The sequence below is a fragment of the Gavia stellata genome, chromosome 19, assembly GCF_030936135.1.
Source record: "Gavia stellata isolate bGavSte3 chromosome 19, bGavSte3.hap2, whole genome shotgun sequence".
In the NCBI taxonomy this organism is placed as follows: Eukaryota; Metazoa; Chordata; class Aves; order Gaviiformes; family Gaviidae; genus Gavia; species Gavia stellata.
Genome location: NC_082612.1, coordinates 9,551,086 through 9,576,370, shown reverse-complemented (window position 1 = coordinate 9,576,370; position 25,285 = coordinate 9,551,086). Strand labels below are relative to the sequence as shown.

General features: G+C 37.8%; 1 protein-coding gene across 2 annotated transcripts in view; it reads right to left on the bottom strand.

Annotated features, from left to right (window-relative positions):
* Window positions 1-1,186: 1,186 nt before the first annotated feature.
* Window positions 1,187-25,285, bottom strand: part of LARP1B (La ribonucleoprotein 1B) — a 33,127-nt gene continuing 9,028 nt past the window's right edge. Inside the window, exons 3-19 of one of the 2 annotated variants that reach the window (XM_059826835.1) lie at window positions 24,950-25,009; window positions 21,086-21,254; window positions 19,532-19,675; window positions 16,975-17,118; window positions 16,556-16,724; window positions 12,636-12,780; window positions 12,249-12,423; window positions 11,239-11,411; window positions 10,396-10,761; window positions 8,552-8,666; window positions 7,474-7,685; window positions 6,969-7,075; window positions 6,270-6,430; window positions 5,808-5,952; window positions 4,467-4,576; window positions 4,119-4,246; window positions 1,187-3,317 (exon numbers count right to left, since the gene is read on the bottom strand). In XM_059826835.1, coding sequence (XP_059682818.1) covers window positions 3,084-3,317; window positions 4,119-4,246; window positions 4,467-4,576; window positions 5,808-5,952; window positions 6,270-6,430; window positions 6,969-7,075; window positions 7,474-7,685; window positions 8,552-8,666; window positions 10,396-10,761; window positions 11,239-11,411; window positions 12,249-12,423; window positions 12,636-12,780; window positions 16,556-16,724; window positions 16,975-17,118; window positions 19,532-19,675; window positions 21,086-21,254; window positions 24,950-25,009 — 2,757 coding nt within the window. In that variant the 3' untranslated portion in view covers window positions 1,187-3,083. The remainder of the gene's footprint in view (window positions 3,318-4,118; window positions 4,247-4,466; window positions 4,577-5,807; window positions 5,953-6,269; window positions 6,431-6,968; window positions 7,076-7,473; window positions 7,686-8,551; window positions 8,667-10,395; window positions 10,762-11,238; window positions 11,412-12,248; window positions 12,424-12,635; window positions 12,781-16,555; window positions 16,725-16,974; window positions 17,119-19,531; window positions 19,676-21,085; window positions 21,255-24,949; window positions 25,010-25,285) is intronic. The other variant, XM_059826836.1, reaches the window with a different exon arrangement.

The following is a 25,285-nucleotide window of genomic DNA, read 5'->3' as shown; positions in this document are numbered from 1 at the left end:
TCTGGCCTTGAAGGCTTACTTAAATATGGAAACCAAATAAATAATTAAGCATGAAGGTTACTGGCAAATCCTTCCACTGGCTTCTAATTTATGGTTAAAGGTGAATGTTTACTAACAGGTGTTTACAGATTGGGTTTTAATCTTGCTTTTGATAGAACATGTGTGCCAGGGCTGGTTCAAATGCAGGTGAAGAGCTGTTGACCTGAAAACTTCAAAAAAAATCAAAAAACCAAACACCCACATACAAACGTTTCTGTTCATTCTAATGCTTTGTCTCCCACAGAAACCCACATCCCCATTAAACTCCAGGAATATCAGTCATGCAGAGAGGCTACTACTGCTCATTATAGGAAAACATTATCTGGTCTCCATCATGAACAAGAGTCTTCCTCCCCTTTTAAAAAGCCTTTAGGATCCAATATTTTGAGCATGACTAAATAAAAACCTCACTGAGTTTAAGCAGGGTAGTGTTTTGAAATATTTGTACAGTCATTTCTCAACAGAAGAAATTAAGACAAACCTAAACAAAATTCTTTAATAAGCACACGGGAGAATTTTTAGATGAGGAAAGCCTAAGACTTTCTAAGTGTTTAGTAATAGACTACTGTTAGAATACAACTAGTCTCAAGAAAGACAAATTGAAGATTGGCTTAAATGCACCTAAAAGGCATCAGAAAGGACGTTGGACACGTACATGCGTATTCAAAGAAAAATTTATGGCTCTGCAACAGGACTACCAGGTACTGAAAGGTGATTAACCACTTTAAGCCATACAGAGAAACAAGCTGCTTAGCCAGCAGTGTCTTTGGGGTTTATTCTAAAATTCAATGGTTTTGTTCTCAGCCCAGTGTGCAAACAGCAGTAGTGTAAGTATCCTTTTTTTCCCCACCCATCTGCAAGGGGAGAGAGGGAAGATTGAAGCCTGTGTGATTCTGTGAAAGGGGGCATTCTGTAAGGTAGCTAGAGCGGTGGATGGACTTGGGTGGGTTTTTGTCCACCTAAATAAAGGGACACTGTCTAAGCAACTAGCCCTATAGACGCCAACAGGATGGACAGCAGGTAAAGTATTCACTCTCTATACTTTCAGCTGTATTTATCATTCACCTGTCCTATTTTTCTTTGCCAAATACCCAGTCATATGAAAAAAATAAATCAATATTGAAGAAAGCTGGCTCACATTCTAAGAACTGCTTCAGCCTTTAACAGGCTGGGTTTCCCTGATACTTTAGTACACGGGAGGCAACAGAAAGTCACATGCAAATCTACAGCCTTACACTCCTTCAGGTTGTTTTTCTTCACGCTTTGGGGGGAAAAAAGTTGATATACAACACTGTTAGGCTTTTTGTTGTTGTTGTTTTTATAAAATTTGTCAAGATATCACAAAATTACACACACTAAAAGCTTAATCTGCACATTTTCCAATGAAAAAGTGAAAGGAAATATTTTAAATCTATTACTTGTATATACAATTTCAATCCAGATTTACATTCGCATCATTTTCTTGGCTAGCAAAAGGCATGGATCAAACACAGGATTGAGATGTGTCACTTCAATATATTTATAGGATATTACTTAAAATATTGGTATGTGTTCATTTAAATTCATTTAGAACAGGCCACTTACAAAATTGAGCCTTTTGTGTTGGAATTGTATTAACTGTTGGGAAGGCCACTGCTAACATACACTTCTTTACAATGCACACATTCATCATTTGTTTCATTGAGATTCACAAGACAACGACTGAAAAATTAATGGACTTGAGATCCGATACAAGTTTCAAACCCCCTCGGTGGCTGTGCACTCAGTTAGGACACCTTCATGGATTAAGGCATTTGTGCTAGACATAACTTTTTAACTTTAAAAGTTAACTGAACCTTTTCTGCAGTGAACTAACAGCTGAAATTCTTCTCACCTACCCTTGGAAGATATAAGTTATCCACTCAGTTCTTTTTGAGGCTTAAAAACAAAGTAATAAGAAATTACAGGATATAAACATCTCCATCTTTCAACTACAGAAATGGATTTGTATTTGAATAACTTACATTCAGTGAAATTGTATTTAGACCTGTTTGAAATTATTTAGGCTTAGCTAGCACAATTTAAGCAGAACTTCATTCAGATACTGCAAAATAAAGCAAAAAATAAAATTTACAAGGAATACTTTGTTGCCCTCCAAACTAATTTTTATTACTTGAAATACGGAGAAAAAGATTTTTTTAAAAAATTATGCCTCTCCTGTTAGAGTACTTCATAAGAGAATTCCAATGAAGACACCTCTCAAGCCAAGAATAATTTGAATAGTTTGCTATTTTAACAGCCCGCACAAACTGTAGATACTGTATGTTAATTTAAGACCCTATGAAATCAACAGATCCATTTTCCCCTGTATTTTTTCTGTTACTTGAGTTATTAAGAACGAGTACTGAAGGAAATATCTGCAAAACTCCCAGTTACGTCCACTCAAACTCCATACTTAATAAAATACTAACTATGGAGAATAGTAACCCTGAAAAAAATAGAAACTATGTCTTTAAATAGAATCCAGAAATGCAGTTTCATATATAGCTGCACATTCTCGAGTGTGCTTTTGCACAATAACATCCTTTTTAATAGTTAAAGAGCAAACCAATCACATAGATCCTTCCTTTACATTTAAAATTCTACATAGAATGTAATCTTTTTTGCTTTGGTAAAATACAAATAATGGGAATACCTGGGTGAAGAAAGCACAGTAAATAACATGGGCATATCATACCTTTTTTTAAGAAATAGGAGCTGAAATGTAAGGCATCCCCAAAGTATTTTTTGCATATGCAAGGAATGCAGTCCTTTGTAAACAAAAGCTTGAGGAAAGCAATACTGAAGCCAAAGAATCTTCCCTAGGATCCTCCCGATGATCCCAAAACCAAGAGCAACTCTCCTAGGGTAAGTGTTTTGGAACTAAATCCTGTGAAAAAGAGAATCCAATCCTTTGTCTTCCCATACATTTTTAATCATGTATTAGGCTGGCTCGCCTTCAAGATCTCCAAATTAATGAGAGGGATGTAAAAGTTGATTCTCAAGGGCGCAAGCTCATATTAAGTCTATTTTTCTGGTACATCACTTTCTATAGATTTTGTGGCAGCATTGTTATGGCCTGTGGACGCTTGCACAGCATTCCCACTGGTAACGTCTCCCACTGCCTGGAACTGACAGGCAGCCGTGGGTTTAGCGGCAAGAAGTGTTTTGGAAGAATTAGACTGATGTCTGCGAAGACCTGAATCCTCACCTGTTGCAGCAACCGGTCTCTTTCTGCCAGATTCTTCACTAATAGGAGGCTGAAAAGAAACATTGGCAACCTGTTAAATGTTTTTCTGTAAGGCCAGGTATTTGCCTTTTCATATACTTAAAGGAACAAAAAAGGCAGAGCATTCCATAATTGGGCCCTTAGTTAGGCCTAGTAATCTTAGTTACTCGCAACTCGCTGATGGTGTTCTAAAGCTTTCCTGGCAGTTTAGCTAGAAGTGCGAGTGTATGACATATTAAGGACTTTAAACAGTCTCGCAGCATTATGTAATCATCACTGCCCAAGTGCTTGCCACAACTCCGAGAAAATGGAGGATTATAGAGGCTGATGTAGTGCACCACGGCCCAGTCATGAAAAGCACGGCAGCACTATACTCTGGAAGCACACAGGTTAAGAATTCAGCATTCTACAGGAAGGGTACATTGAATCTGGCATATAAGTCTCAGCGAGGACCATGCCTGTCACAGTTCATTAACAAATACCAGTTAGGCATTAATTCATTTGCCAAATTCTTAAACAGTATAGAAGTCAGTCTTGCCAGATGACAAATAAGCTATTTTTTTGCTATTTATTTCATTACACAATGAAAATGGACCAACACCTTTTACATTTTAGCCACCATATCTCAGCACCATACTTTGGTTCGAAAAAGAATGTCTAAAAATAAAACTGCATTTTTCATTTGAATCTAATTTTTTTGATCATGCTTTTCCTAGTCATTGACAGGATTTGTAAAGCTGCCTTTTTGTGAAATGAAGTACTGTTCTCCCTTTACCTTGCAGTAAAGATATTCATACACCAAATATTTATTTAAAATAGGTACAAAACTTACATCCACTCTGAAGTCCTCCAGTCTCTTAAATTTACTAAGGTATTCTTGCAGTTTGGGGTCAATGGCTGGAGTCTTGTGCTGAGAGTATTTTAGATAAGCCCAAAATTTTTCCAGTCCATATAGCTGACCTAATAATGGAAAAAGATAATTTTACCAATTTACTAAGGTTAGATTTAATTAAAAACTTAATTACCCACTGGTAACTATATATTTAAGAGAACAGTAAGATAAAAGCAACATGAACAAAAGCTGCTCTTGGGTTAGTTAACAAGTCAGTGCCAAGGAATTGGGATTATCTCCCAAATGAAGTTACCCCAGTGTGAGCAGTGACTGGCCTATGATAATTACCAGCTTCATAGTCTCTCTTTGTTTCTTCTTGGAAATCCTTGAATATCTCTTGCCTGAATTTCTTTTCTAGGCCATAGCTGTAAAATCTAAACAAGCATTCCAATCCGTACCTGTAACAGAACAAAGAGGTTCGAAAATCTTAAACATACGCTCCTCATTCCTCAGAAGGATACAAGTTTCCAGTCTCTTCTTGCATTTAAGTAAATGGCATAGTCTCATCTTACCCTTCTCATAAAAACCTCTTCCTTTTCACATCCAACTTTTATCAACCTATTGTTCTGAAACATCTTCACAAATAATCAAAACTGACAGGAAAATCAGGTTTATCCCACGGTTTCAGCTTATGAACTACAGACACTATCCACACATACAAAATGAATGCTTTCACATTTTCAGTATTTTTGTACACACAAACAGTGTCAACATAAACCCAACCATAGTGGGTCGGACCAAAAGTCAGCCTAACCCACCATGAGTGCCAAACCCGACGTGCAGGGCAGGACTCTGTGTTCTTCCAGCTCCCGCCCACCCCAGCGCCAGGGTTTCCAGCTCAGTATTTAGTAACACTCTGGCTTTGGCTGCCACACCATCACCAGAGCTGCCTTGGGCCTCTCGATAGCTGGGACCTCCTCCGGTTCTGCATTCATCTGCTGCCACCTTAGTCCCCTGAATAGCCTTCTGAAGTTTCTCCTGATAATGTATCCTTGGATAATCCCAGAGCATCAAGAAAGCTCAGAGCAGAGACACCTTTGCACCCTAGGGACTATCACTCTGCAGTCTCAGACAACATATCCAAACTTCAGGACTTCCATAGCCAGTACTTCCTCACTTGGCACTCAAAGCGTTGGGCTACCTTGTCTCTTTGGCTAAGAGAAATAGAGGCAGGGGAATTGGGTGAAAGGAAAGGAATAATATCGAAAAGCTACAGGGGAAGTGGTAACTTCCTTTGTGGTCATTCTTCTGGTATTTTTGTAAAGCAAGAAGCAGTATGACCAAGCTGAATGAGGATAGCAATGTCTTCCACCTATGGAAGGAAGAATCTTACTAGCGTTAGTAAGTAGAGAGCTGACTTGTCACGATCAACAAGTTACAGGATTTTGCAGAATTCAGGACCGATTACAAGTCAGGAAATGCTGCACATTTAGCTATTTATCTGCAAAGCACAAATACATACAATCAATTTTTTAGCATTAAAATAACTTATACAGACTGCTATTTTAAAGATTTACTGAGTCAAAACCAATACTAAAAATGCTCACTTCACATATACATAAACTTCACAGTCATTAAAACGAATGGTAGGAACTCAACAGTTTTTAACTGCCAGGAAAAAGCAAATACCTGTAGTGTTCCTTCGCATCATCTAGAGCAAGTTGTTTGAATTCTTCATACATTTTCTTGTTGAAGTGATCTCTCAGAAAAAAGGACCAGAAACGAAAAAGTGTGTTCATTTCTTGGGACTGGCCAATTCCCAACCGTTTCCTCTCTGGAAGAAAAAAGAAAGGGGGGAAAAAAAAAAAGCTATTTTTAATTTTTCAGCAGAATATTTTCAAGAGCTTTTCCATTAGTAATACACACACAAGGTCTTCCAGTAACTTAAGTTTAAACTTAAAGGTAATTTTTTTGTCAGGGAATGTAAAGTTAAATGGAAAGCAGAGTTCATTAAGTAGAAGCATCAAATAAATTTTGCTTTCCTTTACCAAGAAAAATTAAGGCTGAGGAACAATGTGGAGAGAAAACTGGTATCAGATGACACCTGGTAACTTCCACCTAAAATTTTAGGAAGCACATTTAGTGGCTTACCCATTAGACACCTTCGACGATATTTGTGGTACACCTGTTGAGTGAAGCCATTTTCCTTTAACAGTTCATGAGAAGGATGCTGAAATTTTGGAAGAGAATTTGGGGTACACCCATAACTTCCTGCTAGTGGAGCTCCTTCTGAAGGCGAAGCATTGGAACTGCTGAAGAAAAAAACAAACACACACACACATGTATTTCTGTCCTATAAACAGTGCTTTTCTACAGAATCAGTTTTCAACCATTCTGTTCTACACAAGAGCTGTCAGAATAGTACAGTCACCTGATGACCACTACAATGCATGCCTGGGGTCCCAGTCATCTCTTTCCAGGTGCACCTTAAGGAAATCAAGATTCTGTGCTACTGTGTCAAAAACCAGGCAGTTTTGGATGATGATAATTAAACATTACTGTAATGCCTGATTTTATATGACCACTTAAAGGCAAAATCACTGAGTGAACATCAGTATTTCGAGTAATATTACTGCTACTGTATCATGGATCAACAAACAACATTGCAAACATCGTCTAGCTAGCTTACTTCCAGACAGCCTTGTATTCTATGTTTTTGTCTTTCTTGATCACTCTTTTCTCGTTTCCACTGCATTTATAAACTGTCATTTATCGCAGCCTATTTCTCTGTTAGCAGTGAGAACTAATGACATTGCAAACAAATTTTCTACGACAAAAAAAAAAATTTACCTCACAGAAGAAGTTCTTGGCCTGTGGTCTCTGGAATCCATCACCCAACCAACATGGCATTCTAAAGGAGGATTTGTACTGTGTCGTGTTTTTCTTTTTCTTGGAGTCTAAGAAAGTGAATGAAGTCTTTATTTCCCTAATTTGATTTCACTCATTCTCTCCCTCTTAAAACAAAGTTCTAAAAATTTTTATATTCTATCTAACACATTATAAAGTCACAACACTCCAGTTTCATAACCTAAAGATTAGTCTTATGTAACAAATTAAAAATCTTTAGACATTACAATTTTTCAGCAAGGACTTTTAAAAAATGTTACAGAGAAAACTCAGAAATCATTTTGTAGGAATAAAAAAGAATGAATATAGTAAATATTTTTCAGATAAACAATAAAAAAGTACAAGCATTTCATTTTTTGCCTTTTCATTCTTGTTCAATCATATGCAAAGACATGAGTTTTACAGGCTTTTCCTGTTTTTTAAAGAAATACTACGCCTTTCCATTTACCTTTACATCAATGGAACGTGCTTCTTTAACAACAGGGTAGAACCTGGGTGTTTTGTTGGGATCCTGTAGTCTTGGGGTGCGAGGTGTTCGCGGGGTGAAGCCAGGGTGAACACAGGGGGAATCTGGAACTGCTGTTGGCAGCGATCGAGCTATTGCTACTGTTGGAGGTACTTCAATACTTAACAAATTACAAGCCAGCTCCTCTGCTAAATCTGTAAGCAGGAAGGAGGAAATATTTGTTGTCAAAAGCGACTTAGGATTTCCAAGCCTAAGCTCTCCCAGTTATCTAGTATCTTAAAGTCCTGTTTCAAGTGAACTACATCATCCCCAAAGGGTAATCAAATTAACAAAAGCACTTGGTGTAGAAACAGTAGAAACTGCTCAAAACTATGAAATAACTTTTCAAGCATGTCGTTGCTAGAAATTTAAACCCACTTCTTTCTTACCTGCTTGTTCTTGTGTATCTACACTAGCAAAGTTACGGGAAGTAAACATTGGTGAAAGCGTAACCACGTTCTTGCTTTTTGGTGAGGTGATAGGTTGAAGTGAGGTGGTTTTCTTCAGCTACTTTAAAGATGCTCTTAGCATGTACCCTAGTAAATGTTAATAGTACTACTATATCAGAAATACCTCAAAAGATAAGATTTGGACATTGTGACTGCTCAGTAAGGTTATAGGATGCAAGTAGAAAATTCTTCTAATCTCACTTCATTCTATCCCCGTTTCCCATAAAAATACTGGTTTCTAGAAAATGTTTCACAACATCACTAGCAATTAATTTACACATTGTAAATTCCAAGTTACATGAAAAGCACCTGGTGTTAGTATATGGTGACAACAAAAGACAACACTGCCTTTTGATGCTCATATATATCCTGAAAAGTACTAGTACCAGCTTCTTCTAATTCAATGGAAACCATGCTACTAATGAACAGTTGACAACTTGAAAAATTAGCGAAGAAAAAGCCCCTCAGACTTCTGACTGAACCAAAATTAAAATATTACACAGGCAAAAAGAGTTAAAACACCTACAGTATTGTTACTACAGAAATTCTAAAAACAAATACGTATTAGTTACCTTTCTGTAACCCTGGAGGAACTTCTTGGGTTGGATCAGCAATTGGTTCTGGTGCAAGATTATCAAATTCTTCCTTACTAATGAGATGTAGCTTCTTAAAGTTCTCAATCTCTTGCTGAATTAGAGAAAGCAAAGTGTAAATACAAAGCATGATAATGGATATCATCCTGAGAAACAGGTGAATTTCATGAAAGAGAAAATAAGCAAGCCAGAAGTGACACACAACTACCCATACGCAGCCAGTACAGATTTCTGTTAAGGAAGACGGAAGGAGTCTCTAGCACACATTGTGAAGAAGTTGCCATGAACACTGGATATAACCTAACACAGCTCACACTGCACTAGCTAAAAGAAACAGTCATGCCAACAAATGAGCAAATGGAGGCAGGCATGATGAATTTTCATACAAATAAGAAACAGAAATGACTGAGATTCTGCCCCTTGCCAAGACCAAAACCATCCTTCTTCTGCAGTAAGCATGCTGAGGAAGGTCCTAGCAATTCAGGAGAGCAGAAGAGGCCCTGCTCCCTTCCTCAGGCTACATATAAAGAAAAGCCAGAATTTGTAAATAAAGTGTCCAGCTTTTTTTTTTTTTTTTTTTTTTTTTGACTGGTAGCTTAAACTGTGAAAAGATGGGATTTTCCAAAATGTGTGGCAGCATCTCAAATCACTCATGGCCCTACTCAGCTGAACGTGTGTGTGTGCCTGCTGCGTGTGAAAAATCTTGTTTAAATCATCATCAAGAACGTAACAACAACAAAAAAGAAAACATTTTCTCTTGCTGTGTGGTATTTCTCACTCTCCTCTTCCAGTTTGCTGGTTTTCTTGGTCCATTTGCTTTGTAATAAAAACTCCATATTCTGAATTCTACCTTTATTTCTTGCTCTTATTCTCAACACTCATTTCTTTGTCGGCTCTTTTTTGTACGCGCATGCTCCACTGTCCTTTAAGCTACTTTCCCCCTCCTGCCTCTCACCTTTGTCCTTATGCCCAGATAATGCTCCCTCCCCTCACCACTTAGTGTTTAGGTAACAGTATTTCTGTACACACAGTATCTGCCAGTGACACAGTGGGACTGCCTACAGACATGCCACTCGCTGGGCTTGCTCGCACAAAAGAAGGGGTTTCTTAATAAACCAAGAGCAGTAAGCAACAGGGCTGCAGCGTGCCATGTTGACCTCTGCCTATGAAATGCTAGCGTTCAACTCATCTGTAATTGTACAGCTGCTTAGTACAGTTTAAAAAATTACAATAAATAAATTAATTAAAAAAAAAAAATCACAAAGCTGACAATCTCCTTACAAAGTTTTGAAAGCCTCAAGGACAGGGGCCCATGTACAGGCTAGCAAACAAAAGGGTTTCTATAATAAATCCAAAGTTTCATTTGCTCACAGAGCTATCATTCTACCAAGCCACAAGGCAAACAGAACCTTAATATAAAATGACTTTAAAATGACTGTATTACCTTCCTCTCTTATTATCTCATCTCAGAAATGTGCCCCCTTCCCCTCTGGTAAGGGTTTGCAAATGTTACGGAACAAGCTATTCATAGAACAAGAAAACACTGGAAAAGTTGAACCACCTCCAAAATATTAAAAATAGTTCTAAAAAATATTCATTCAGTGTTTTCAGTCAAATCTGTGACAAGAAGAACTTCCTGGTTTTGCTTTCAACTGTTTACAATGTTATCAAAATAAAGAGAAGTCAACAGACCTGTAAATTCAACTACTGCCACTTCTCTTTCAAAAAAAGTGTAGCATTTTACAACTATGTAGGAGATGGTTGAAATTAATTTTGGAACTGTTTGAACAGGCATGGTTTTCAGGTAGAAAATGAAGAGTTACCTTCACCATAGTGTCATTTTCACTCTGCTCCATCCACAAATCCTTTTCATAATAGTATAAGCCATCATTAATAACTTTAGCAAGTTCTGATGTAATTTTTGCACGGCATACATGGTTGCCAGTACGGTCTCCACCAGGATGTTTTCTCATATATGGTGGTGTCTGTGTTACAATCAAAATCTTGTTTACGTCCTGATCATCAATTTCATAATCGGAATCGGTGTCTGACCAATCAGTAAATTTATTCTTCCGACCTCGAATTTGTTCCATCTCTTCATCAAACAAAAAATCAAGTTCTTCTTGTTCCTCTGGCGGTGGGGGTGGCTGTTGTTGATCTGATGTTTGATCAGGTATAGGAACACTTTCCTAAGTTGCAAAAGGTGATGCATTTTATATTTGAATTGGATAGTGATTATCCAAATGGGAGACAAATAGAACATGATAAAACATTTTCAATAAACAAACATACGGGAAATTAGAAACAATACAGCCACTTTCAGATGTTTATTAAGTAAATTACTGTTCTAAATAATTCTGCCATAAGCTTTTAGAACAAGTCTCAATGCACATTACAATACATTTTTCAATAATCAACAGGCACAACTATCCCTCAGCAGAAAAAAAGCCAGTATTTCATTTTTATTTTAGTGAGCTTTGGATCAGGATTTTAAATGCATTTAGTTATTCTAGGTCTGGTAGAGTGAGAACACACACTAACTGTATTGCATTATCAAGCACCACATACGTTAAGACGTGAAAAATCTTGTTTTACAGTGTAATCTGAAAGTTGGCAGGTTTTGCATTTGTTTATTTAAACATAATGTAAAGGTTTTTGATTTTTACCTTTAGTTTGACTGTGGATGCACGATGCCTCTTCTTCACTTCTATCCAAGGTTCAGAGTCCAAATCAGGCAAACTTGTAGACAATCCTTTAGACATTATCTGAAAATTACTTGTTTCAGTGTTTTCCTTCGGACTCAGCGGGCTTCCCATTCCTGGAGAACTTGGTGCAGACTCTAGCAGTGGAAAGCAGTAGTTCAGTTCCTGTCATGGGTTGTTTTGGGGTTTTGGGTTTTTCTGGTTTTGTTTTGGTTTTTTTAATTGTCTCACTAGTATTTCTTTTAACTGCAGCTACCATCTTTCTACCTCTCTGTCAAATATAACACCAGTCAGCAGAATTTCTTTTCATTTTTAGGAAATAGCTTTTCACAGTTCACTCAACATTTTAGGAGGAGATCTATTCTAGCAGCTTGTTTATGTGGAAAGTTTCTAACAGTCTGAGAGAAATTATGCGTTATTCAGAAAACAAGTGCAGCAGCATCAGGGACATGTTTTCTCCACACCATCCTCTAGCTCTATGGACAGGTGCCTAACTCAAGTCTTCATTCTTCCCATTTAATTCCAGCCAACATTTTACTAAAAATATTTCCTTGCCAAGGGTTGTCAGTGAACAAAGCCATCTCCCTATTAATAATGTGAACGAGATCCCCATCCAGAACCAGGATGCACCGAATAAAGAGTTAACTTCCAGCTGCTGCCAAAATGAAGCAGATTTTATGACTAACCTAAGATTACTATTACCAGTTCTACTACTACTACTGCTAAAGGACTGAAGTCCATCATACTATATTCTGGAGAATGGTCAGAGCCGTAACACATAGGAGACATTTTCATCTACTTCACATCAGCCATGCCAGCCACGTGACTTGGCAACTGCAAGGCTGACAGGCGTATCAGCTAAATAAACAGTTAGCGAATGTACAACTTCTATTATGAAATCAGTATCAAGAGGCCAACTTCCTAAGTTAGATAGACAGTCCTAAACTTATGTTTCTATAAACCAAATTCTTTACCAGTATGAGAGCCAAAAATTTGGCCTGGTATGAATTCTGGACAATTGATGAGCTGAGAAAAGTCAGTCGGTGGCAGACTGCACGGAGGAGGACCTGGAATTGGCCACTTTTCTGGATCAACCCTTTTTCTTATCCTCTGATCCACAGTTTCAACTTCTGTACTGTCCTTTAAGGCCTGTGTGACAAGCATATTATAACTAAAAACTTTATATATCCAGCACCATCCAAAAAAAGAAAAAAACCCACAAGGTTTGCCATTTATAGCCTCTTTATAAAATCCTTGTCATTGCCAACAGAAATTTTTCATAACTTCATAGCACTGACTTTAAATGGCGGTACAAAATTAACCAAGCAACTTTCTACACATGTACTTCTGAATTATTTTACCTCCAAAATGAGTGCAGCATTCGTAGTCAGAGCTTGCATCCTACGGAAGCTAGCAATCAATGAAACAGGCAGGAATCCTTGTTGGTCCATCTTTCTCCTCAGGAAGAAGTCTCTTTCCAAATTTTCTGTGCTGAAATAATACTCACTGCAGAAAGAAATACAGAAATATGAGCCTATTATAGGTTAAAGAAAATCCTAAAATAGCAAATTAGATATTCCTTATTAAAGTCTTCCTTTAAAAACAGAGCATCCTTTGTCATCAACAAAATCGTGCTTTCAACAGGTATATCATTATAAGCAAGACTTACAGAACAGCATGCATGCTCGGCATGTTAAAAGAGACTTATGATCCGGTACAGTACATAGGGGTACAAATCAAAGCCTTGTTACATTTGCATATATGAACTGCATGAGGAAAAACTATGCTCAATTTTTCTTTCACCCATCCCCTCCCTTATTACTTACATGAACAGAAGGAAACAACATTCTCTTAACCTCCATATAGATGAAGGACAACTACTGCTTACAGTCAGGGCATAAGTTATTTCCCACACAGCAGTATCAGTGCACCTTCATCCTGAACCGTATCTTTTCTTTTCCCAGTTTCCAGTACATTAGAAGGTTTAAGTATCCTATCTGAGTGCTGAGGCACATATATGTACTCTGAATCACTACTTCAAGCATGCTTGTGGGAAGATGAGAAAACAAAAATAGTAATGTAGCATTTGTCATGAAACTGTACCAAAAGGCACCACAGTTCATGGAGAAAGGTAAAGTCTAAAAGAAGAGACGATGTTTAGCGGATAAGGAGAAGACGGACAAGGACCATTTCAGGAATCCGACAATACCACAGAACAAGAGAGACAAGGGACAAAGAAACAGCAGAAAGACAAATCTTCTTAAACAGTGAAGCTGCAATATGAAATGATCAGAGTGTTGAGATGTTTTATACTTAAGTGAAGAGAAAAAGTAAGGAATTCAAATAATGATCTGTCACACAAAGCAAGGAAACGAGAAAACATCCTATGAAAAAGACTGGAAAAAACCCAATTTAATCATGACGACTACAATCTAGGCCTTTTACAGAGTTTACACCTCATACCATGATTTTGCATATTACATCCAAGGAATGCTAATCCTCATCAGGTTCAGGAAAATCCAGGCAGTGAAATATTTAATGGAGAGCAATTAAAATTCTATGACACAAAAATAGAGGTGGTGCAAAAATAAAACAAGAGGGCATTAAAATGCTGAGAAAAAAAACACACATGCAAATGTAAATAAAGTTAATTCTAATTTAAACAAAGTATAAAACACTAAGTGTCTCCAGTGAAGTTGGGATCAAGGCCAAAGTTACCAAGAGAAGAGGACTCTGATGCCATCATTGACCCAAGGAGAAGCTTGATACCATTTCTTTCTCTAATTTTTGGTAGCTAAAGAAATTCGAAGCAAAAGCTCTCTATGTGAAACACTCAGCTCCAAGACAGAATGAATATAAAGTCTCAAAGTTGGACAATAAGACATACGACAAATGAAAACATTGCCATTAAATCAGAGCAAACAGATAAGAGAATAAGGCTTTCAGAGAATTAAGCTCTTACTCAGAGCTAAGTAAACTGATCAGTGAAGCAACTGTGCACAAAGAGAAGGGTTTTTTTTCAGGAATATCCTATTTACTGTTCTGAACTGCTACATTTCTTTTCCCCTCCCAATCTAAAAGATAAGCCAGCACAAAAGTCATATACCAACATTTTATTAATGTTACCTTTACAGTCATATAGTAAAGGTAAAATCTTGTAACGATTCACCTAGTTAAAAATTCCACAAGCAGAAATGGACAATGACTGAACTTGACCCAAACTGCCTCACTTGATGTCCATCACTCTAGAAAAAGGAATGTGAAAGACCATTAATGATAAATGAAGACAACGCACAAGTTTGCTCCAAGTAGATGGACAAACCTAAACACACACACACCCTCCAGCTTTGCTTTTCATTTTCCTCAGAGTCCCTTTGCTTATTCTTGAATTGATGCAGACTTGGATGCATGTCTGAACTTCTTTTTTTTAAAGAAAGAGGATTTTAAATAGAGTTCTACTGCATGTTGCAGACTGAGGAGTTGCTAAGCACTGAAACTTTTCAGGCTGATAACTTCAGCCTGTAATTAAAAATGTTAAAGATATTTTTGTATGTAATACAAATATTACTGTCTTGTACATCAAGCTGGTTCTTGGGACAAGCATAAACTGCTTGATAGCAGTGTATTTCTTACTGCGATTACACATCAACTCAGTTGGACACAGTCTCTAAGATTTTTCCCTATTAAGCAGGTAAACTGTTTTAAAATTCATCAGTTCACTAGGATTCAAACCAATCTCACTTCTCTAATATATCCTGATTTATCTTGGACTTCATAAGGAACTCTGAGACCTAACAGTCCTGTGTAGTTTTACACTTTCTTCTTTGGCATAGTCACTTTCATAATTTAGTTATAAAATACTAAAGGCAGACAAAACCATCCCCATTTAGAAGCTAGTAATAGGTAATTGATGAATAAAGTCTGTTTCCCATCATTTTTCATGTGATAAAAGAAGTGAATAGATAAGCAAGCACCCTTTTTTTTTTTTAAGGAGCATAAAAATTGTGAAGTTATGTTCTAAACCTGCTCAAGAATCTCCCTCTCTCTCATGGAAAGCAAACTCCATAATCAAACTGCCTTAGGAGTTCATATCAGACAAGCAACCAATGGCTCTGGTTAGCCAGCCATGCCAAGTCTTCCACTGACACCTGCCAACCTCTTGTTGCTAAAATAAAATACAAATATAACCAGAAGTCAGATGTGACCAATGCTGTAACTGACATTTTTCTCAGCAGAGGGGGACATCATCATGTCCTACCTTAGAAGGTCTGGATTTTACACTGCATGCCCAGAAATCTGGCCAACAGTGGAGTGTCTGTGCTCCTCCCTCACTTGTCTGAGGACAGTGCAGGCCGATTATCCTGACATGGGGGTACATGTCCACTGTCAGGTCTCATAGGGGCCTGGCAGCAAGAGTAACAAAAAAGACTGCAATAGAAGTTTTGAAGTTGATAGCCACATGCCAGATACTTTCTGCCCTTAAAGAGGCTTTTTTCTTCCTTTTTGCGTCAACTGTAACAAAAGAAGCAAGAATAAAATAAGCAAGTTGCTTCACGGAATACAAGGGCAATCAAAAACCACCACAAAGGCATCGCAGAGAAATGCCGTTGCAAGTACAGAAGATGAAATATCTGCCAGTGGTGGAAACTGTCTCTTTAAAATGAACTAGTGGTTTCCAGGCCCTTTTTGACTTGTCTCCTGGTGATAATCAGTCTTCCAGATGGTTTTTCATTGCCTAATGGTGTACACGAAAAAGTAAACATTTCAGATTATTGAAAAATCAAGTATCATTGCAAAACTACTCTCTTTCCGTTAAATGTTTCAGGTGAAACACTGAAAACATAAAACTCACAAGACTTCTCAAAGTGAAATTGAGAGCAAATAAGGGAAACATCTAGCTACATCACCCAAGAAGAGCTTTATAGGCAAACAGACCAACAGTACTCAAAAGCACAAGCTCAGAGACATCCATATCTCAATTACATGACAACATGAAAAGAGAGCTATGTACCATAAATAAAGCAGGTATACGAGTCAGAGCCAGACTACAGCACAAGATGCAGAAGAGCTTCCTTAAAATTCTTCCCTATCACTCAAGTTTTTCCACCCCACTAGTGAGTAAATTCAAACTGACACTGATAATGGTCAAATCAAAAAGTTAAATTGAAATGCCTTTATCTCCATCTTTAGATGGATAATAAGGATTAACCACTGTTTGAAATGAGTTATTTTATCTTAACTAGATCTCTAAAAATATTTGTACATTAAACAATCTACTTACATTTGATGTTTTATATATTCTTTGAGAAGTGCTTCATCCACAGAATACATCTGTACTCCTGTTCCATCACCATAGTAATACATCACACTAGCATTAAGCTCAGGTTGAAATACTTGGTCAGTTCCTTCACCATACAGTTCTTGATAACCAACTGAATATTCAAAGTTCACTTCAAAATAAAGGAGAACATAAAAGAAAGATGAAGAAGAATATTAAGTCCAGCACACAAATATTTTAAGGCATGATACACACTGCTATTTTACTGTGGTTTTCAGCATCTCATTTTAAAAAGACTCAAGCTACTTAATTACATTAAGTTACAGGATATGTTTTTTGAGACAACCCTTACTTCACATGCAAACAATAACATTACACACACAGTTTTAAAATTTTTGCTAAGCATCTATTTCTTTGCATACTTCTAGGGCTTCCTCTGCCTCGTCCTCTTCCTCTGCCTCTACCTCTTCCTCTGCCTCTGGAGAATCCTCGAACACTGCCACCCTCACTTCTCACGCTGCACACTTCATCGTGATCATCTCTCTTCTCTCTATCACGACGCCAATCTTTAAGAGAAAAAAACACAATACTTGCAATCATAATTAAATATCACAGTGCCAAAACGGCCCTTGTAACAGAGTTCTCAGCTTGCGCCCAGGCAATCCCCTGACTCAAGTCATGCTGGCTGAAGCAGAAGGTCAGGGTGAAACTGTAAGGTTTGCCCAGCCATGCCTGAGGGTGAGTCAGGCAGAAGCTGTTAGCAATAAAGAAGAGTGAACGGGCCTGACTGGCAGTCAATCTCAAATGCTTCTGAAGCAACTGGACACTCTGGTGCCAGCTCAGGGATCACGGTACCTACAATCAGCTTGGGACAGGAAGGAATGATCACGCAATTCTCCTTCCAGGCATGATAATTACAGTCTCCTCCTGCGGACAACTCCCAGTACCTAGAGGGAGCTAGGAAGAGCTGCTAGCTCTTGATGATTCTGCTAGGGATGGAATTTCCACAGCAATGGCTCTCTGAAGCCTCCTTTTTGTTCCCAGAAGCAGCCATATACCATTCCCCCTGACTCTGCCCATTTAACAGTAATCGTTTATTCGCTGCTGGTCATGCCCCAAACTGAGCTTTTAAGTTAAGGACCCCTTTTTGATAACACATGCAAATCTAAGATGGCTCTGTAAGAATCTATGTAAGATTTTAATATAAATATGTGGTCTGCACATAGCAAAAGAGAGCAAGAGAGAAGCAGAAGAAGAAAGGAAAGCAAGCAGGTCCAAAACAGACCCCAGGGACCCGGGCTCCACTCACCACAGAACTTCAGGACAGGTGTAATTCTCACTTTACTCATGAAAGAAGATGAGGCCCTCTCTCACACCACTTCTTTCTCTTTTCCTAACACTGTCAGAAACTTCCATCTTCAGTCAGTCACCCTTGCTTAAGGTTTCTTTAAGTTGTAATTGGATAGTCTTCCAGATGCCAGGGGACCTTTTTGTCAGAGGAATGCCTGGGGATACAGCCCCTCCTTGATCAAATTGAGAGTTGCTAAATTTAGCAAAGGACTGACTAAAGATACGATTCTTTGTTCGTATTAGAAGTTTTGTTTTACTAGCAACTATTTTTAATAGACACTACAACAAAATATGTATGCTTATACAGTCAAGTTCCTGTACTTCATTTTCTGTCAACTAAGACTTTGAATTTATGAATATCATAACCTGTATGTGTGTCTCTCACTGGGAATTTGGACCTTAGCCTTCACACTTGCTACCCTGAACCTTAGAGATCTCAAATGCATAGACATTATTTGAACTATTTCCCCAAAACAGTTTCATTTTTGCATTCTAAGAGTACATGTGGCTCAGATACATGCAGAAGTCCTACATATAACACCTTCATAAGCTAGTGTTGTATTTAAGCCTGAGACAGGTTTTTTTTATTTAAACAGCCAACATTCCCAAAGAGGAAGAGATGTTTTACGTTCTCTCACACTGACACTGGTATTGAATCACTGGAGCCTGGAGGTAGAGTGCACGCTACAAGTTTCTGGTCATTTGACCATCCTGAGAAATAATTGCTGAAGAAAGCAATACACTAGTAAAAATCCTCCTCCTGCTCCTGTCCATCCCTCAGACATCCAGATCAAACCCTTACATCCATGTTCCTAAAATGACTTCATAAATAAATGCTATCTCAGTAGCTTCCAGCACTTATTATAATGAGCAAGTGTTTAAATTGTTGACATATATTGCTATTTTAAAACTTAAACGCAAATACATAAACCAAAGAGTTACACTCAGCCTAAGATTTCTGCCATCTGATAAGCTGTATTCAGAACACTTGAGGACCAGAAGCAGTACCAGCTGTGGTGCATTTCTCACTCTGTTGTGCTAGTACAACTTTTTGCATGGCCATGCTGAGAAATAGGTTGGGGAACCAAGGGAATTGGTCCAACTTAAAGGAAAAAACAACATCAGTAGAATTGCCCAAGCAGAGTTCAAAGTGTAGGTCCACAAGCAGTTGCTCTGGTAGCAGCAAGCTGTGGGAATAGCAGTAGAGCAGGACAGAGCAGCCACCTTATGAAACTATTTCCAAACTTTCTGGAGACCCCATGAAGAGAAAAATATATGCTGCTCTGATTCAGAGCACCAGCACACGCTGAAAAGATAGACCGTTTCCAAACTCAGTTACTCAGCAGAGTCAGTGATTGAGACATTACAACTCTGATCAACTTGTGAATAGGTTAAAAAAAAAAAAAAACTGAGATCAAGCTTTTAAAAAAAACTTTCCAATGTAAAATTTTTTAAACTACAGTACAACATATTTATTTTTTGCTGGTTATTGGCAAATATTAACACTAGGTTTTACTTAGTATAGGCAAAGTCAAGTTTCAACACAAACTGCCAACCTAATGCCTACTCACATAGTATTATGCTTTTTTTGCCACAAATAGAAAGACCCAGAGACTGAAAACTACTTACTTCTTGTCTCATTCCGTCTGTTGTTATGAGGTATTAACTTGTTTGTTTCCAGCAGAAATCTTGAGCTAGTTCGAGAGCCTGGTCTTTCTTGACTGTCTGACCTTACATCATCCAAGTGAAGTGGCACCCATTTTTGCTTGTTACCTTGAGAAATTAATACATTACTTTTAATTACAGTACTACTTGAGGTTTCAGGTCCTGAAAAGATTCTATAGAATTCTTCTTGTAGAACTAGTAACAGTTAATTTCAAAGTTGAAAAACTGGGAGAAGCTTAACGTTGAAATTTTAAGATATGATGAATGACTAAACAATAATAAATGCAGTAAACAGGAATTTCTCAAACTGAGAAGTAACCTTACCTAAGCTTTAAATGTATGAAATGAAGGTGAGCTTTTTTATTTAATGAATTTTTAGATGTAAGCTCCACTACCAAGAATTTTTTATAGCTACATAAGCATTAAATATGTACAGTAAATTCATTACTGTATAATTTCACAAATTGCATATGAAACTTAAAGGTAAAAAACAACATATCAAGTCAACCACTAAAATAAAGATTTCAGTCACAAACCATAAAAATTTTCCTGAGAATTTGGCTGTGGTACTGTATTTTTACCTTGAGATATTCAGATTAAGTTCATTCATGTGCACCAAAAATTATTAGCAAAGATGTCTTTTGTTATAGGCTGGCCTAAAATATCCACTAAGCATTTATTTAATGATAATATTTGCTGTTCTATACTTGAGTGGCATTGTGGACTTCATACCTTCGTAGTCAAGAAATATAAGCAAATACATAAAATGCATTATCCACACTGGGGGGGCGGAATGGGTGTGGGAAAGGTTGTACCCGTGGAATGCTTTGCTTTAGAATTCCACTTAGACTTAAAAAATTAAAAGCAATAAAGGATTTGGTTTTAAATATATGAACAGGAAGATTAACAAATCTAAACAACAAAGGTCTTTAGGATCTGAAGAAATATCAGCAGGGAAGCAAGGAGGAAAAAAAAACCAGCTGATGGCAGCAATATCCTAAAACTCTGTCAGCTGTTTCTCCAGCCTACTCAAGTCTAATGACCAAATGAGATACAGGTTTGCATTTCAAAAGGAAATTAATAACCTGGTTTAGTTTTCAAGTGATCACATCAAGGTGTAAGCTAATAGTAAAACATGAAAAAATGCTAGTATATATAGTAATACACACACATATATATGAAGTTAAATTAACACAGCGCTATCTAGTTAGTGAAATAAAGATGTGAGAGGCAGTAATGGTTTGTACAGCCACACTAAAATTTTCCAGAAACTGTCAGAGCTCCACAGACCATCATGAGGACATGAGCTGCTTTTTCCCCAGCATTTCTATTTAACTAAACAGAACACTCCAAAACCTGAGAAAGTAAGCCTGTTTTAAGCTTCCTAGCAGAAAGCAATATATCCTCTTATCACCTAGAAAATTCAAAACATAAAAAGTTTCATCAAGTCATTCAACTGGAATTAATATAACTGTATCAATGGTGACTTACTGCATTATACATAGTGCCCAGACTGACCTTTTTTCCTTTGGTTATTAGTTTGAGCTTCATCTTCGCTAATATTATCTCCTGGACCATCTGGCTTTGCCTCTGGGTTGTCCTTGATTCCATTATTGCTTTTTTGATCAGATTTCTCTTCCTTTTCTCTTCTATTTGTTGGCTTCTTACTGTGACTTACAGTCTTACACTGCAAAAGATACTGGTGATTATTTCTGACAGTACAGCTGCTGATAGCAAAAGGTATAGATTTCCTTTACCTATTAAAATTCCTTTATTATTACCTGTTCTCAACCTCTCAGTAGGGTGAGTTTTAAGAACTGTGTTGTTTTGTAAAGTCTCCTTTTAAATAGTTCTATTTTCTGCTAACTTGGCAAGACTATAAAAGAATTTTTAGACTAAGAAAGTTTTTGTTTGTTTGTGTTTTAAATGAAAATGTAGAACTGCGGCATGCACAACAATCATGTTTCAATACTTCAGAATAGAAATCTATTTTATAGGAAAGAAAGAAGTATTACTCACTCGTACCTACTAGACTCATTATCTTTAAAAAGCTGTGCTTGCAGAATACTGAACGGTAAATCAGAAATTCCCATGATGCTGTACAATCCCAACAGCATGTCAAACGTTCATGTAAACTATAAGGAGCCATAGGCCTTAACTCTGACAATTCTGTTCCACTAAATCAGAACATGAACGAAAGATCAGAGGATGTGGAGGTGTATAATCACAGATTTATTTTTTCCCACATTAGAATATGGCATTTAGTGGGAACTGTGTGCCTTTGAGTAGTGCCAGCATCCTGCAGATCATCACTTCTTGGAAATTCCACAGAATAACAGGTTTCAAAGAACGCAAAATGAGCAGCATTTTAGTGAACAGTGGAAAGCTTCATTTTTCCCTGGTGTCAATACAGGCTGGGGGACGAAGGGATTGAGAGCAGCCCTGTGAAGAAGGACTTGGGGGTACGGGTGGATGAAAAGCTGGGCATGAGCCGGCAATGTGCGCTCGCAGCCCAGAAAGCCAAACGTACCCTGGGCTGCATCACAAGAAGCGTGGCCAGCAGGTCAGGGGAGGTGATTCTGCCCCTCTACTCTGCTCTGGTGAGACCCCACCCGGAGTACTGCGTCCAGCTCTGGAGCCCTCAGCACAGGAAAGACATGGACCTGTTGGAGCGGGTCCATAGGAGGGCCACAAAAATAATCAGAGGGATGGAACGCCTCTCCTAGGAGGAAAGGCTGAGAAAGTTAGGGTTGTTCAGCCTGGACAACAGAAGGCTCCAGAGAGATCTTACTGTGGCCTTTCAATACACAAAGGGGGCTTGTAAGAAAGATGGGGACAGACTCTCTAGTAGGGCCTGTGGCAATAGGACAAGGGACAATGGTTTGAAGCTAAAGGAGGGTAGATTCCGACTAGATATAGGAAGAAATTTTTCACGATGAGGCTGGTGAAACACTGGAACAAGTTGCCCAGAGAGGTGGTAGATGCCCCATCCCTGGAAACATTCCAGGTCAGTTTGGACGGGGCTCTGAGCAACCTGATCTAGTTGAAGACGTCCCTGCTCATTGCAGCGGGGGTTGGACTAGATGACCTTCAAAGGTCCCTTCCAACCTAAATCATTCTATGATCGGATATAATATCTACCCGCAAAATTAAGCTTCATAGACATTTCTGCCAAAAGGAAAGAATACTCCTATGTTGTGGAGACAGCTTTGAACCTGCGGGACTACATACAGCAGATACTGCAGTACTATGCTGTAATTAATTCAAATGCAAAGCCTTCCCTTAGACAAATCAATTGAGATTAAATACATCTGAATGTAATTTGGTTTAACAGACACTACATGAATTTGTGTACTAAAATTCTAACATACTTAAGTCAGCAAAAGGTTAATTAACATCTGTGCAATACAATCTAGACCATCTGGTAAACCAGAAAAATCTTTTAAAAAATACTCTTAAAGCAGACTCTTTCAGACAGAAAACATCAAACGTGTATATTCTTATGAAACACTTCATATGTATCTCTCAGCCACTCTGATTAGTACTGTACAGACATCATTAATTATATCAAAATTTGACATAATAACCAAGTAGATGCTAAAGACCTGCAGTACTAAAGAGAATGCAAAAGATACAGGTGCATGTTTTCTTAAGTCACTAAAATAAGTATTTCCAAGAAAAGAGATGCTAAAACAAGCATATTCTAGACTTAGTCACAAATCAACATTAGGATTTACAAATATTATTAAAGGATATAAAATTTAATCCTTTCAATGCTATTCAATCTCTAAGATCTAAGCTCAGTGGACACTCTCCTTTCCTGAGCATCAGAAAAGGAGAAAAAAAGATCACTATTTTTTGGATACAGTTACAGAGTTTCTCTGCACTGTATCTCATGTGTTACACCAGTAGTCTCTGGAAAGTTACAAGCAAGAAGTATTGCATAGTGGAACTGACCACACAATCTTCAAGAACAGCATTTTGGAGTTATTAGACTGTAGCAAACAAAGAGGCTGTGCAACCATAAAAAGTACAGGTGAAATTATTTCTGATCTTATGAGTAACTAAGGAAGAAGTCTGATGCACAGCTGAGAGTTATACACCTCTAATGCCACCAGATAAATTAGCAGCTTTAGGATGCAAGTCATGCATCCTTCACAACACTGTTAAATATATCACCACTGTCTCTTTCTGAAGTGGTAGTCTCTTCCATTCACAACATCTCAGCGACTGACAGGAATACTGATGACAGAGAAGCTTATAAGTATTTAAAAATAAAAGTCAAATCAAGGATCTTGTATAAATCCTAAACCACGATGGGATGTAGGCACACCCCAAAATATTCTAACTGGTATCTGAGCAACCAAATGAGCATTAATTTGTTGGCATATAATCTATTCCGGTTTTAACGATTCTTCTAGCAAGCTCAAAGATTTTCTTTGAGACCCTACAAAACAAGCTACTAGAGGAGGCAGATTCTACCCAGCAGTAAACATAATTTTGTGTCACATCTACAGACATCTATAATTTTGACCCGCAATGCTAAAAGCCTAGTTAGACACCTGAAAATGTTTTGTTGCTGACATAAACAACAAAGTTACGAGAATCAGCTGAGGGAAAAGGGAGGGTATTAGAAACAGGACAAATGATTCATGCCAAACTACCTTAATACTCCTTTTCAGTTTTCATTTGGACACTTTCAATTATACAGTGCACACTGCTGAACCCAAAACCGGTTTCCCTCACCAAGAAAACAGTAAAAGCATCACAGGGGTGCTGCAGAACTAAAACGAAGAGTGAGAAGGCATCTCATAGCTTGCAATAATCTGTGCTCTGTTCTTGTTTTAAATAGCATAAAAGAGATGCAAGATACATTATGCACTTACCACTTGAGATAAAGTGAAAGGAAGATAATTTGACAGAACAGATGTTAACTAAAGATCCAGCAAGGGAAAAATACATCAGAGGAATAGGGCAAGGATAACTAAGTTGTCCTAGGACAACCTGCACAAAGCATTCTAGCCACAAGGGAGGGCAGCATGTTCACAACCCCAAAGGCCTTCTCATCTGTGCATAAACTTCCCAACAAGTAGAAAAAGGAAATACAAGTTTTAAAATGGTGGACTAAATATGGCATATTTTTACCTACGTGCCCATGGCACACCACTAATGATAAATGGAGTCTATGTGGGCTTGTGAAGGGTTCAGAAATTACAGTACCAGTACAGACAGTTAAGCACAGATCAGTACCCTGAATTATTGAAAAAATTTCTGCTGAAACCCTATAACACCCAAAGCACGTTCTGGGGGGAATGGCATTAAGCAGAGAAGTCAACATGTTTTTTGAAAAAAATAATACTGAAGATAACAAAGGATACTTACTTCATTGTTTGCTATTTCACTTGGTGTTGGCCAGTTCGCGATATCACCAAAATCACCAGCCTGCAAAGATGACAAACAGTTTATACTACTTCCTGGATTTAGTCCTTTTCAATACATGGAAGTTGTCAGTCATGACTCAGATGGCCAGACTACCCCTCTGAGCAGAACTGTTACAAGTAGCAATTTTTAAAAACTGAGAAATACAACAGAAAACAAACACACAACTTTTGAAAACAGAGTATTATCAATTGTAGAAACAACTATTCATGGCAGTTACACCCAAATCAAGGTCCAATACATCTTAGCTTGTAATTAGTAAAACTGTCTAAAGAATGC